The 12,901-nt window shown below is 42.8% G+C and overlaps 1 protein-coding gene across 1 annotated transcript in view; it reads right to left on the bottom strand.

Annotated features, from left to right (window-relative positions):
* Positions 1–764, bottom strand: part of LOC126101542 (aminopeptidase N-like) — a 145,947-nt gene extending 145,183 nt beyond the window's left edge. The window contains exon 1 of the mRNA XM_049912181.1: positions 468–764. Coding sequence (XP_049768138.1) covers positions 468–764 — 297 coding nt within the window. The remainder of the gene's footprint in view (positions 1–467) is intronic.
* Between the last annotated feature and the right edge of the window lie 12,137 nt (positions 765–12,901).

The following is a 12,901-nucleotide window of genomic DNA, read 5'->3' as shown; positions in this document are numbered from 1 at the left end:
ACTGTCCACACCATTACGGCGTGCGTTGTCGACAACTCGGATCCACGGCTTTGTCGAGTCTGCACGACACTCGAACCCTATGTGGATAAAAAGTTATACTGAATTTACTGAAACTCGGCTGTGCGATTTCTCGAAATAAGCAAAATATCGCTCATCACTGTTTCAATTGACGTCTTCAAATCTTTTGATTAATTGGGATATACTGAATCGGAATGGAGAGAGAAATATTATGTAGCACAACTCGAATGAAGGATTAGATAGGTCGGTACGGCAACCGTGAGCATCACAGTATAATTAGTTTGGTAACGAATGGAAATTTGGGGAGGGGGCGTATTGTAGGGCGACTAAGTCCCGATTACTGTAAGAAGGTTGAAGTGGATACAGGTAGCAACAGTTCATCATTTAGAGAGAGAGACCGAGAGGCTTGCACAGGTTAAAGAAAATTGCTACTTAGAAGTGGAGCTTACCGTATTCGTCAGGTTCCCGACAGCGTCATTCACGACGGCGTCGATGGCGACGTGTCCTTGGAACTGGTTCTTCTGGAAGCCGCCCTCGGGCTGGAAGTAGGGCGCGACGGTGAGGGCGTAGTGCCTGGGCAGCACCTCGAGCGGCAGGCGGGTGACCGCGGCGGCGCGCGCCCACTGCGTCCCCCGCGCCTGCCACCGGCCCACCCCGGCCGCGGCCGGCTGCACGAGCGACGCGCACGCAGACGCCGCCAGCGCCGCCACCAGCGCCGCCACCACCCGACTGCTTCGCACGGGCATCCTGCACAAAAGTTGCACGTACCACTCGCTGCCGCTCCACCCGCGGACTCGTGCGCCAGCTGCCTAGCGAGCGTACACTCGCACTGAGTGCTAGTCCGAAAGCTGTCCGATACCCTCGACCATCGTCTCTGAGATCGATAAAACCTGAGACATTACCCCCAGAAGAATCACATTTTTGAGTGCAGCTTTTTGGAATTCAAAGATATTTTGTATGTGAGAGGTTTAAGGCAGTGAGATAAATATAACAGCTATAAAGAGTGCACAGTGATGAGCCAGAACATTACTACGACCACCTACGTAACACCCGGTACGTCCACTTTGGCACGGGTAACAGCAGCGATGCATCGTGGCGCGGAATCGGTGAGATCTCAGAAGATCACTGGAGGGAGTTGGCACCACATCTGCACACTTAAGTCAACTAATCGCCATAAATTCGTGTCAGGGGATCGATGAGCTCTGACGTCACATTCTGTCACATCCCAGATGTGTTCCATCTGTTTCCGGAGAGTTGTGGACGGGGGGCCAGCACATCGATTGCAAATCGCCACTGTGTTTCTCGAACCACTCCATCACACTCTTGACCTTCTGACATTGCACATTATCTTGTCGAAACGAGCCACTGCCGTCACGAAGGGGTGTACGTGGTCTGCAGCCAGTGGACGACACTCCTCGGCCGTCACGGTGCCTCGCACGAGCTCCACTGGGCCCACGAATGCCCACGAGAATGTTGCCCAGAGCATAATGGAGACGCCGCCAGCTCGTTTCCGTCCCGCAGTTCGGGTGTCGAGAACTTGTTCGTCTGGAAGACGACGGATTCGTGGAGCTTATGAAGAAGGTATCGACATTCGTCGTATCGTGCAACGCTGTGTTGCTGCGCCGACGTGCAGTGCCGATGGTCACGTGCCCATTTCAGTCCTAGTTGCCGATGTCGTCTCGTCAACATTGGCACATTCACTGGTCCTCGGCTGGGGAGGCCCGTCGTTAGCAGTATTCGGTGCACTGTGTCTTCAGACACACTTGTACTCTGCTCAGCATTAAAGTCTGATGTTAGTTCCGCCACAGTTCGCCGGCTGTCGTGTTTTACCAGTTTGTCCAGACTACGACGCCCGACATCTGTAATGAGGAGTAGCCGCCCAACCCCACGACTTGTGGACGTAGTTTCACCTCAGTTTTGCCACGTGTTGAAGACACTCACTACAGAACTCCTCGAACACCCGACAAGTCGTGCGGTTTCCGAAATGCTCGTGCCGAACCTCCGACTTATCGTAATCTGCCCTCGGTCAAATTCAGATACGTGGCGCGCATTCCCCATTCTACACAGGGACAGCACGCTCACTGATACTACACGCACTGTGCGTGTATCTGACTACAAGTCATTCCTCACCTAGTGACGTTGCTATCGCCTGGATCGGTTTATATCAATAGAAGGTCATAATGATCTGGTCGATCGGTATATCCCGGGGCGGTCGATAGACCCGCAACCGAGCGCCTCCCCAGGTGGTGGATAGTGAAGTGCCTCTTAGATACAGGGGGTGCCGAGGAAATGAAACACTCGGGGCGGACCAAAACGATCAGTAGCGTCGGTTCCCACAGTGGCTGTATCACATGTTAGTGGCGGCCATAGCCAACCTCATGATCTGGAAAATCAGGCTGAGGCGGCAACAATCCACATATCCAACCATTAAACATCGTGATGGAACAACGAGGAAAATCTCACTACCCTGAGACCCAGTCAATACACTGGAAAAGTTGTGAGCATCGGATTCCGGGGGCTCACGGACATCGTGAGAAGAATCGGAGCTTCTCAAACTCTCTCAAGAGAAAACAGAAACACTACATCGCAACACTCAATGTGAACACACTACTCGAGACAGGAAAGATGAAACAGCTCACAGATACTTTAGACACGTTCAAGATCAAAATTTCCGCACTGCAAGAAACAAGATGCCCAGATGAAGACCATTTCAAGTACACAATATACAAAGCATAGCCATCGGTACACAGGAAGAATCTCAAGCTCTGTTGCACAGGATTAGCAGTACACAGGACGATCACAGACGTAGGAATGGACTTCACATCGCCTAACAAAAGAATCAGCACTGTCAAAATGACCACAACAGGAAGGACCCTGACGCCATTGAGGACTTTTGGACAATAATGGAGGAGACAATCGAGAAAATATAAACTCCAAACTAAAATTATTCCCGGAGACTTCAACGCAAAACTGGGAAAAAGAACAAAATACGGACACATTACAGGAAGATACACACCACATCGTGACACAAACCTAAACGGGAGACACCTGATAGAATTCCGCGAGACCCATGTCAACGAACTTCAAAAAACCCATACAAAAATTAACCATACGGAAACTCCCAAAGAGAGGATTACAGATCGACCACGTCATAAAACAAAGAGAAGCACAGAGGGAAATCTAGAACATCGACACACGAAAGGGCTACTTTGAGTCGGATTACCACCTACTACAGATAAAGACACGCCTAATCCGTAAGAGGAAACAACAGAAAAGATCATTAGACCAGACCCACAATATCTGACACTTAATCAAGACAAAATACTGGAGAAAATTAATATAGGAACTATGCAAAACTGGGAACAGCTATCAGGAAAGCCTTAGGAAGCTACGAAATTAGCAGTAGCACTGCGAAACGGGAAACACCGCTGCTGGAACCTCACATGTGACTTAGCAATCGAAAGACTAATCATCACATGGAAGAAGTTCAATAGCAACAAGATACCAGAAAACTGACAAGAATTTCTCAAAACACAGAAACAGACAAGTAAAATTATCCGTGAAGAAAAAGAGATGGAAGCAGACTTCACAAGGAACAACACAAGGAATTTCTACAGGATGTTCAGAGAAAACATGATGAAATACCAAGCACCGAACCTCTGCTTTAGAGGACCAGATGGCACACTAGAGACCAATACCAAGAACAACTGTAACCTCCTAGCGATGTACTTCAATAAACTCCTAAATGCAGAACCGCTAACAGACAAACTGGACACAGAGGAACCCTCACCGAACCCAGATAGAAGTAAGAGAAATCATCAAGGACCTCAAGAACAATAGAGCACCAGGAGAGGATGGAGTTATCGCGGAATTCTGGAAGCTAAAAGACCCAGATATCACAGAACACATACACAACATCAAGAAACAGATACGGAAAACAGAAGAGATATCGAAAGACCGACACCCACCACTAATACACCCTCTCCACAAGAATGGGATCAGTGGGACCTAAACAACTATAGGGGCATCTCACTGTTACCTGTCAAATATAATTTCGAAAGCACTGCTAAATATATTAGAGAAGCAAACAGACCACCTGATTGGCAAATACCAGGTGGGAGTAGTGGGACAAAGTTTGTACGGCCCACACTTCATTGTTGCCAGATGTATCCAAGATGGCGGCGATGACGTCATCCAAGATGGATGACGTCCCCAAGAAAATAGTGGGAAGTTCAAATTCCATCAGGACGATGCAACACACCTAAGATAATGGCGGGAAAATAGGTCACTTGGGCTACCTCCACTAACCTAAGTCATCTGACCGCCACCTCTTGCCAGGGATTGGCGATAAGTTTGAATTTTGGCAGTAATGAAAGGTCACTTGGGCTATCTCTGCTAACCTTAGAAAATGGCGGGAAAGACACTTAGGCTACCTCCACAAACCTAAGTCATCTGACAGCCACCTCTTCCTAGGGATAGGCGGGAAAAGGACTCGGCCTGTGCTGGTCATAACTCTTTATTTTGCATGCACCAGTCTTTGTCCCACTACTGGCGGGGTTTTGCAAACACAGGTCATGCACTGAACAGATGTAGAACCTTAAGATGATACTTCAACAGAAACAGAACATAACCATCACCTTCGCTGACTTCAAGAACTCATACAACTCAATAGACAGATAAACCCTCTTTAAAACCCTGAACAAATACAGAGAAGATAGGAAGACACTGGCCATAATTCAGCAAACACTAACAAACACGACATCGGAAGAGAAGCTATGTGGACAGCTCTCAGAACAAATCGAAATCAGGAGTCAGGCAAGGCGACGGCGTCTCGCCATTGCTGTTCAACATAGTACTGGACAGCATAGTGAAGGAATGGGAAGACACTGAAAGTAGTCCTATTAGGAGAAGTAAGAGCCAAATGCCTAGCGTTCCCAGACGATTTAACCATCGTAACTGTACGAGTAACAGAAACAATAATAGCCATAGAGGAACTACACGAAATCGCAGCCAAGACCGGACTACAGATATCATAAGAGAAAACACAGTGCCCGAGCACTAAAAAACACCCATCACTACACCTAAAATATGGGACAATACACAGAACAGTAAATTTCAAGTACCTAAGAGAAAGAATAACGATTACAGGAAGGAATAAGGTATCTAATGAAGAGAGAAGAGTGAAACTAGAGAAGGCCTACAAACTGACTTGGAAGCACAACAATAAGAAAGCTATCTCACTAAAGGCCAAGCTACGACACTACGAGATGGTGGCGCTGCCAGAAGCACTATACGCAGCCGAGACCACAGTAGTACAAAGACAGACAGGTAAATCAGAGAGAGAAGACGGAAAGAAAAATACTCAGGGCGACGCAAAAAGACGGAGTATGGATAAAGAGGCCAGCTGAAGAACTATACGAACACACAGAGAAAATAACAGACCAAATCATGAGACGAAGACTACAGTTTTACCGGCACCTCAGGAGAATGGCACCACATAGGATAACAAGGCAGATCTTGTACTGGGTTAGCACAAGGAAAAACAACAAATGGATGATTGAAGTAAAAAATAACATGGAGCAACTCAACATCACACAGGAAACAATACAAAACAAAACACTCTTTAGGAACTTGATGAGAATAAACAAACTACAAGAGACACCACACAGCAAAAGAACACAATGGACCGAACAGAGACGACAAGAACACAGCCGGAGGATGAAGGAACACAGGGCGAACAGGAAAAAAGAGAAGCCGAATAGAACAAAGGGCCTAAAGTGGACCAAAGAACGGTAGCAAAAACACAGCACACGAATAAAGGAAGTTTGGGCAGAACGTAAAAGAGAAAACAACATGGAAATGGACTTGAAGTTTAATGTAAATGCATTCTTCAAGGGCATAACACAAATAATAATGATAATAATAATGTATCATGAAGATTAGGTCCTATTTTCATCTCGCCCGCCTTTTTTGTTAAATGTGTAGATATTATTTACGAAAGAAACCGAAAACTGTGTCGTACATTTAGAGTAACGTCTGGCCGTGTGTGTACTTTTCGTGTACTCGCTACACAATAGTAGCTTGTTGCTTTCTTTGACGTCTTTCACTGTACATATTTTACTAGCTATTTAGATCTTGTTCCGTAAAGGTCTGTTTCCGTTTAGTGGTAGGATGATTCTCATCGTTCTAAATGTTGTTTCGCACTTTTCATGCATCGCCAACACTAATAGATGACGAAATTGTTTCAACTCTTCTCGAGGATCTGCCAAAGGTAATTAAGTCAGGTAAGTAGAGGATGAACCAGGTGACGCTAATAATACTGCAGCTTGAGGTTTTGACGCAATTTTTGAAAACGCTTTAGGTTTCAATGCAATTTTTGAAAGACTCTTGCTAGAATGTTCACCAGTGGGGCTCCATACCAGTTTACCTTAAACTCTAAGGGAACACAAAAAAAAGAAGAAAACAAGAGGTAAACGGTTCCTTACATCCCTACGAAAGTAGAAAGGTACTGTAAACCGTAATTTGCAGTAGGCGGAGGAAAGTTAGATGACTCAATCATTTTCCTCAATGGTTAAAGTCCAGTGAAACAACACAACCCAATGAGATCAGTTGAACATTGTAACAAAGTGTGGTGTACTGCAGACAAGAAGGCTATATTCTCGCCTTTCACATATATCGAGAGAGGAATAAATCTCTGTAGAGGGGATTTGGAAATAATCCATTTGAGAAATACGTAATTTCAGGTTTATCGAAGAAGTCTTGGGGAAAAAACGAAGAGTGGTCTTTGTCAACACTTTTATTTGCTGCCTCGAGACAAGTGTGTCTTGTAGCAGAATGACGATAAATATTAAGGATTTCCCATCGGGCCGTTCACCTTATAAGCAAATGAAAGGAGATCAGTTTTATTGTATGACGTCATTCTCTGACATTGAGGTATTTTTTTTTTTGAACGTTAATAAAGCAGTGTGTGCCTGGTTTCCAATTACCGTGGAACAGAAGTAATGTTTGTGTGCAAAAAGCAGAAGCAGGGCACTAAAATCAGCATTAAGTATTTTTCTGTAACAAAGGACTAGAACTGTCATATTGGAGTAATGAACCATGTTGGCAGACTTGGATCTTCTCACGGGCTGGGAAGAAGACACAGAAAGCATTTGTAAACGCTTATAAACTATATTCTTGGCTGACATAAAAGTTTTCTGGGTTTGGTACCGCGTCATAATGTAAAAAAAAAACTACTGCTGCTATAGAAAAGCCAACGTTTCGGCCACGATTGCAGCGGCCTTCTTCTGGTTTTTACATTATGACGCGGTACCAAACCCAGAAAACTTTTATGTCGACTGACTCTGGCCGCGGAAGCCTACGCAATTATATTATATTCTTGGCTGTACGGAAGGATCCCACTTCTGGAGTTCAGGAGAAATGTTGCTCAAGGAGTGATGGTTAGGACGAATGCAAAACAAGGCTGCAAGGCCAGTTGTACAGAAAGCAACAAAAGGAAGAAATTAGCCTAAAGGATATAAGATGGGGTAATAAAGGTGATCATTTGCTCACTTTTACAGCAAACAGGGAAGATATGAGATACAGAGTTCAAAAAAGTTTCAAGCTAGACGAAAACGTTTATTTTGTGGAGTATTTTTCAGCTGTAACGAAAATAAAAATATTTTTACTGAATGCCACTAAGTAACTGCACAATTAATTACCTTCGTAAATATCACTTAACTGCAGCCTTAGTGCATTCTAACACATTCTGACTCATCACTGAGGAAAACTGCTGCTCTGAGAACTGTCGATCGGAAGGCTAGGGAGGATCAGACGGTACTCAAAAAGTACCGTCTTCGTAAAATGGTCAAAAAAAAAATTAAAATTCCAAAAAAGCTCACCGTTGCTTTGTTACTATTTCCTACCGTGATCCACAAGTATACTGGAAAATTTGTGTGTTTCTGATGGTTCAGGAAACAGACGGTTAAAAGAGTGTTACCTCATTCCGCTTGTCTCTAACGTATAATACTGTTTTACAGATAACTCACTAAGAGATGTAAACGGCTAGTGCTACACGTCCATTCATTTCTAACTCCCAGCCACTGCACATACTTCACACAATATACACACGTTGTTCCATAATACGCGGATACACAAGCACATTGTCAGCTGCTGTCACTAACTAGGCAACGACGCCTGTTTTCGATTTTGTGTAGCGCAGCGTGCCACAAGCTAACCTGAAAATGGAGTCAGCACCCCTCTATAACGAGTGACAGGTTGAGCTCAGCCGGCTGCGGTGGCCGAGCGGCTCTAGCCGCTTCAGTCCGCAACCACGAGAGTGCTACGGTCGCAGATTCGAATCCTGCCTCGGGCATGGATGTGGGTGATGTCCTTAGCTCAGTTCTAGTGTAATAAATGGCTCTGAGCACTATGGGACACAACATCTGATGTCATCAGTCCCCTAGAACTTAGAACTACTTAAGCTTAACTAACCTAAGGACGTCACATACATCCATGGCCGAGGCAGGATTCGAACCTGCGACCGTAGTGGTTGCGCGAAGCATAATATATTTGTTCATCATCTGCATTTCTTCTTGGTGTAGCAATATTAATTGGCAATAGTGTAGTTCTATGTTGTAGGGGATTGATGACCTCAGATGTTAAGTCCAACAGTGCTCAGAATTTGTTGAGCTCAGAAGGACGTCAAGGTGCTAGTCTTGCATAGCTTTGGGAGTAAGTTTTTCCGGAAAAAGGGAAAAAAGAAGGAAGTAAAGACAGAAGGAGGGAACGTTGTGTGAAATGACGCAATTTACTGTCGTTATTATTACTTACGTGTGTTACATTTTAACCAAGCCCCTACTCTACGTTAGCTAAGTAATCTTTCAGCATATAGAGTGCCTTTTCAAATAAGTTTCTTCTACTAGTCTCATTAATCTCCTTGGGCAATTATTTAGGGTAACTCTCGAATCACATTTCCCGTAAATGTGACAAAATGGTTCAAATGACTCTAAGCACCGTGGGACTTAACATCTGAGGTCGTCAGTCCCCTAGACTTAGAACTACTTAAACCTAACTAACCTCAGGACATCACACATATCTATGTCCGAGGCAGGATTCGAACCTGCGACCGTAGCAGCAGCGTAGTTACGGACTGAAGCGCCTGAAGCGTCGTTTTTACGTCACACGCAATATTGACTACCGCGAGATCGGCTATCGACTTTGTGACAAGGAAGAATACGAACGTTATGCTGCTCGAAGCAGTTTTGACTGTTCTCTTAGGTCCCAGCCCAATCACACACTCGAAAGGCGGTACATATTCGGAAATAAAGAGCCAGATATTTGTGAGAAGATAGAATATGAATTTCATTGTTGCTCGTTTCAGCCGTATCAACAATTTAAGCTGTCATCTTAGGTTCCTGTCTAACTACATACACGGAAATTGCTAAATATTTATTCTTCATTTGTGTGGCCATAGTGTCCGTAGTTGCTTTACAATTCTTGAGGGTATTTTTGTTCTGTCATTGCACTACAAAAACTAACTTTGGACCTCCGACGGGGAAAGCCGCGCGAACCGTGGTTAGGCGCCCAAGACCGCGCGGCGTTCATGCGCGGCACTTCCCTACTCTTGCGCGTTATATTAATACACAGAAACATAATTAAATAGAATTACACACATACAATAATAAATAAATAAACAGGTTGTAGGTCAAAGACAAAGTTGTGGAAATTTTATGTTGTAACCACTACGAAACACAAACCAGAACACATACTTGGAAGTACGAAAACAAACAATTTATAGTGACGTGCCTAAAAGTGTGTTGCGGAAAACATAAGAAACGCACAGTGCTGCAGAACAACTAAATATTAGACGAAAATTATCAGTGACTAACGCAGAAAAGCAACTATGCGCTAGCAGACGGCATTTCCCGATGTAAGCGAGAAATCAACCGAAAATCACCGTTAAGTACAAATAAACATATTCTTAACGAACTGTTTTTCGATCTAAAAGCAAATCAAAATGTTAATAATTTAATTACAGACAACTGACGATTCTTTACCTCAATATAGCGAAAAGCGGCTGATGAAAAAAATTGCCCGTTTTTGTAGTGTGTAAATATTTATTTCATTCTCAAATCAGATTGAATGTAAAAAACATCCAATATTGCAGAACACAAATGTGTTACAATCATTAGACAGTAATAGAACATGTTACCAACGCTAACGCTAAAAGCAAATTGGAATGCGAAGCAACAACTTTAGACTCCAGAAACCATGTACGACGCTTTTTTGCCGGCCGAAGTGGCCATGCGGTTAAAGGCGCTGCAGTCTGGAATCGCAAGACCGCTACGGTCGCAGGTTCGAATCCTGCCTCGGGCATGGGTGTTTGTGATGTCCTTAGGTTAGTTAGGTTTAACTAGTTCTAAGTTCTAGGGGACTAATGACCTCAGCAGTTGAGTCCCATAGTGCTCAGAGCCTTTTTTTGAACGACGCTTTTTATTATTCTAGCACATAGCAATGAGATGTTTAACTCCGGTCTTGGTTATCATATTCCCTCTGAAGGCTTATATCATTGATGCGTTGTTAAGTGACATTTAATGATAATGGTGACGCGTATGTGATAAACTTTTAATGCTCCCTTACCTCGAAACGGCACATTGCAAATTATAAAATAAGCACGTTTCGTGCTTAGTTTGTAAATTATTGACGATAATAACTCACTCCTGAGAGAGCGCTCTTATATAAAGGCATTAACAGTCGATAAATCACTGTGTGAGGTTTTATCATGGCAATAATTACAATAGATCATTCAAGGATGACGTGTTCTTGTATATCTCCGGTACATGCCATCAAATCTTGTGAGGGGCCCATATCAAAAGCTAAAGAAAGTCGATGTCCGATCATGCGGTCGTCGATATTGCGTGTGACATTAAAATGACGTCACGTTTGCTGGATGTGCAAACACCACCTAAATCACAAGGCCATACAAAACTCTGCCAGTAGGCGAGTGACGTCATCAACTTCAGGCATACAGCCAGCGCCACCTACCAGTAGCAGCGCGACCTAGATGCCTGTAGAAATGCTACGTGGAGCCATGCACGGGGCTGAAAGCTATATGGGAGAAGAGGCAACAAGCCACGTAGTTCCTTCCAGACCACTAGAGGTGCTGTGGATCAAACGAAGCTGAAACTGACCAATGAGAGCTGTTCAATGGCCGTTGTTGATATTCTGTCGTCTTGCTCTGTACTGAAGTCTACAGTTACAGTCGACTTTGTATTTGTTTCTTATCTACTTACTACTGAGCTTCGTTATAAACAGATTTTATACTTTAAATTTCATGACGTTCACCGTGGAACTGAAGAGATTTCCTGCTGAAAAAATGTCCACAATTAATCCTAAAGTAAGACATTTAATTTACAGTAAATAATCTCGTAGCCTATAAATGAAATGTATTCTCTTTTATCGTCAATTAAGCTGTGTGGTTTCCGTTTGTTTATTTAAATAACTTTGATATTTCAGTAGTAGTTTTATTTAATGAAGAATTTTATGTTTTTCAGAATATTCAACACAACAAACTGACGTTGAAGTAGTCCTGTAAATGCCCCGACTGTTCATTTGGATATTACATGGTATCAATGGAGAAAGTTAGCAACAAGCATTTCTACAGGTTTCCAAAAGAACCCCAAGAGTTGCTTCTGAAGTGGAAAAGTGTTTGTAAACTGACATCTGATGTGAATTTTGCTACTTATTTTGTTTGTGAAGATTATTTTTTCAAAGAAGATTTTGTGAATAATACTTGGCATATGCTAAACAGTGGTGTGTTTCCAAAACATGTGGCGGGTGTTCCTTGTGAAATTACTAATATCAGTAGTGAATCAGGTGAAACTGTTCTTAATAGTGAATTAAGCCTACCATTACTAGTGATGCTGCAAGTGTTCGTTATATAGATGCTAATACCGTAACTGGTGTTAATGAACTACAGTTTTTTATTTTGTGATTCAGAAATAAAAAGTAAGTTTTGTTTTCATTTCACTGTTTTTAGCCAACTTTCCTATTTTTGTTACTTAATATTGCTGTTTTTTCTTTTGTGTTGAAGCACTTACAATTTTAAGATGTAGGAATATATTTTTAAGAACTTAGTGGTCAGTAGTGCAAGTTTCTTGGGCAGTTACTCAGACATTACTGTCCTGAAACCTAGTTGTAACAAATTTTAGAATTCTTCATTAATTAATACTGTGATAAACATTTCTTAATTGAACCTCTTTAATTGACGAATATTCTCTTAATAATAGGTTTTTTTCTCCATTGACCCCATAGTTTGTAAGATCTCAAAGTACGACATTATTCAGGAATATTTGTAGTCCAATTTAACTGTTACAATTTTTATTTAGTTTGTGGCAGTTATTTAGACTACAAACTTGTTAAGTCTTACTGTCAATTTGAAGCGTTGTGTCCAGTTCTTATGACACACAAAACGTCCTGGAGCTTTTGCAGGTTGATAGGAATCAATAAGTGTGTCAGTTTGCAAACTTATTTTTGACGTTTGCGTCTGACAGTCGCTGCTGAAGAAAGCATTATAGGAGCAGCGACTATCAGACGCAAACGTCAAAAATAGATTTGTAAATTACTCACTTATACCGATTTCCATCAACATTTAAAGGCTCCAGAATGTTTTGTGCGTCATAAGAAGCAGATGCAACACTTAAAACAGACAGTAAGTCGAAACAAGCTTGTAGTGTAAATGGCTGAAGCTAAATTAAGTTGTAGCAGCTAAATTGGACTACAAATGTTCCTGAATAATAGGTTTGTCACTGCTGTATTGCAATGTGCTATACCTGTGCGTAGCACGCCCGGAAAACTGAGATAAGAAAATTACAAGGAAAAAAGAAAACTAAACGTACATGAA

This window comes from Schistocerca cancellata, chromosome 9 (genome assembly GCF_023864275.1).
Source record: "Schistocerca cancellata isolate TAMUIC-IGC-003103 chromosome 9, iqSchCanc2.1, whole genome shotgun sequence".
Lineage (NCBI taxonomy): Eukaryota > Metazoa > Arthropoda > Insecta > Orthoptera > Acrididae > Schistocerca > Schistocerca cancellata.
The sequence above is the reverse complement of the archived record's forward strand: the minus strand, read 5'-3'. Positions and strand labels throughout refer to the sequence as shown.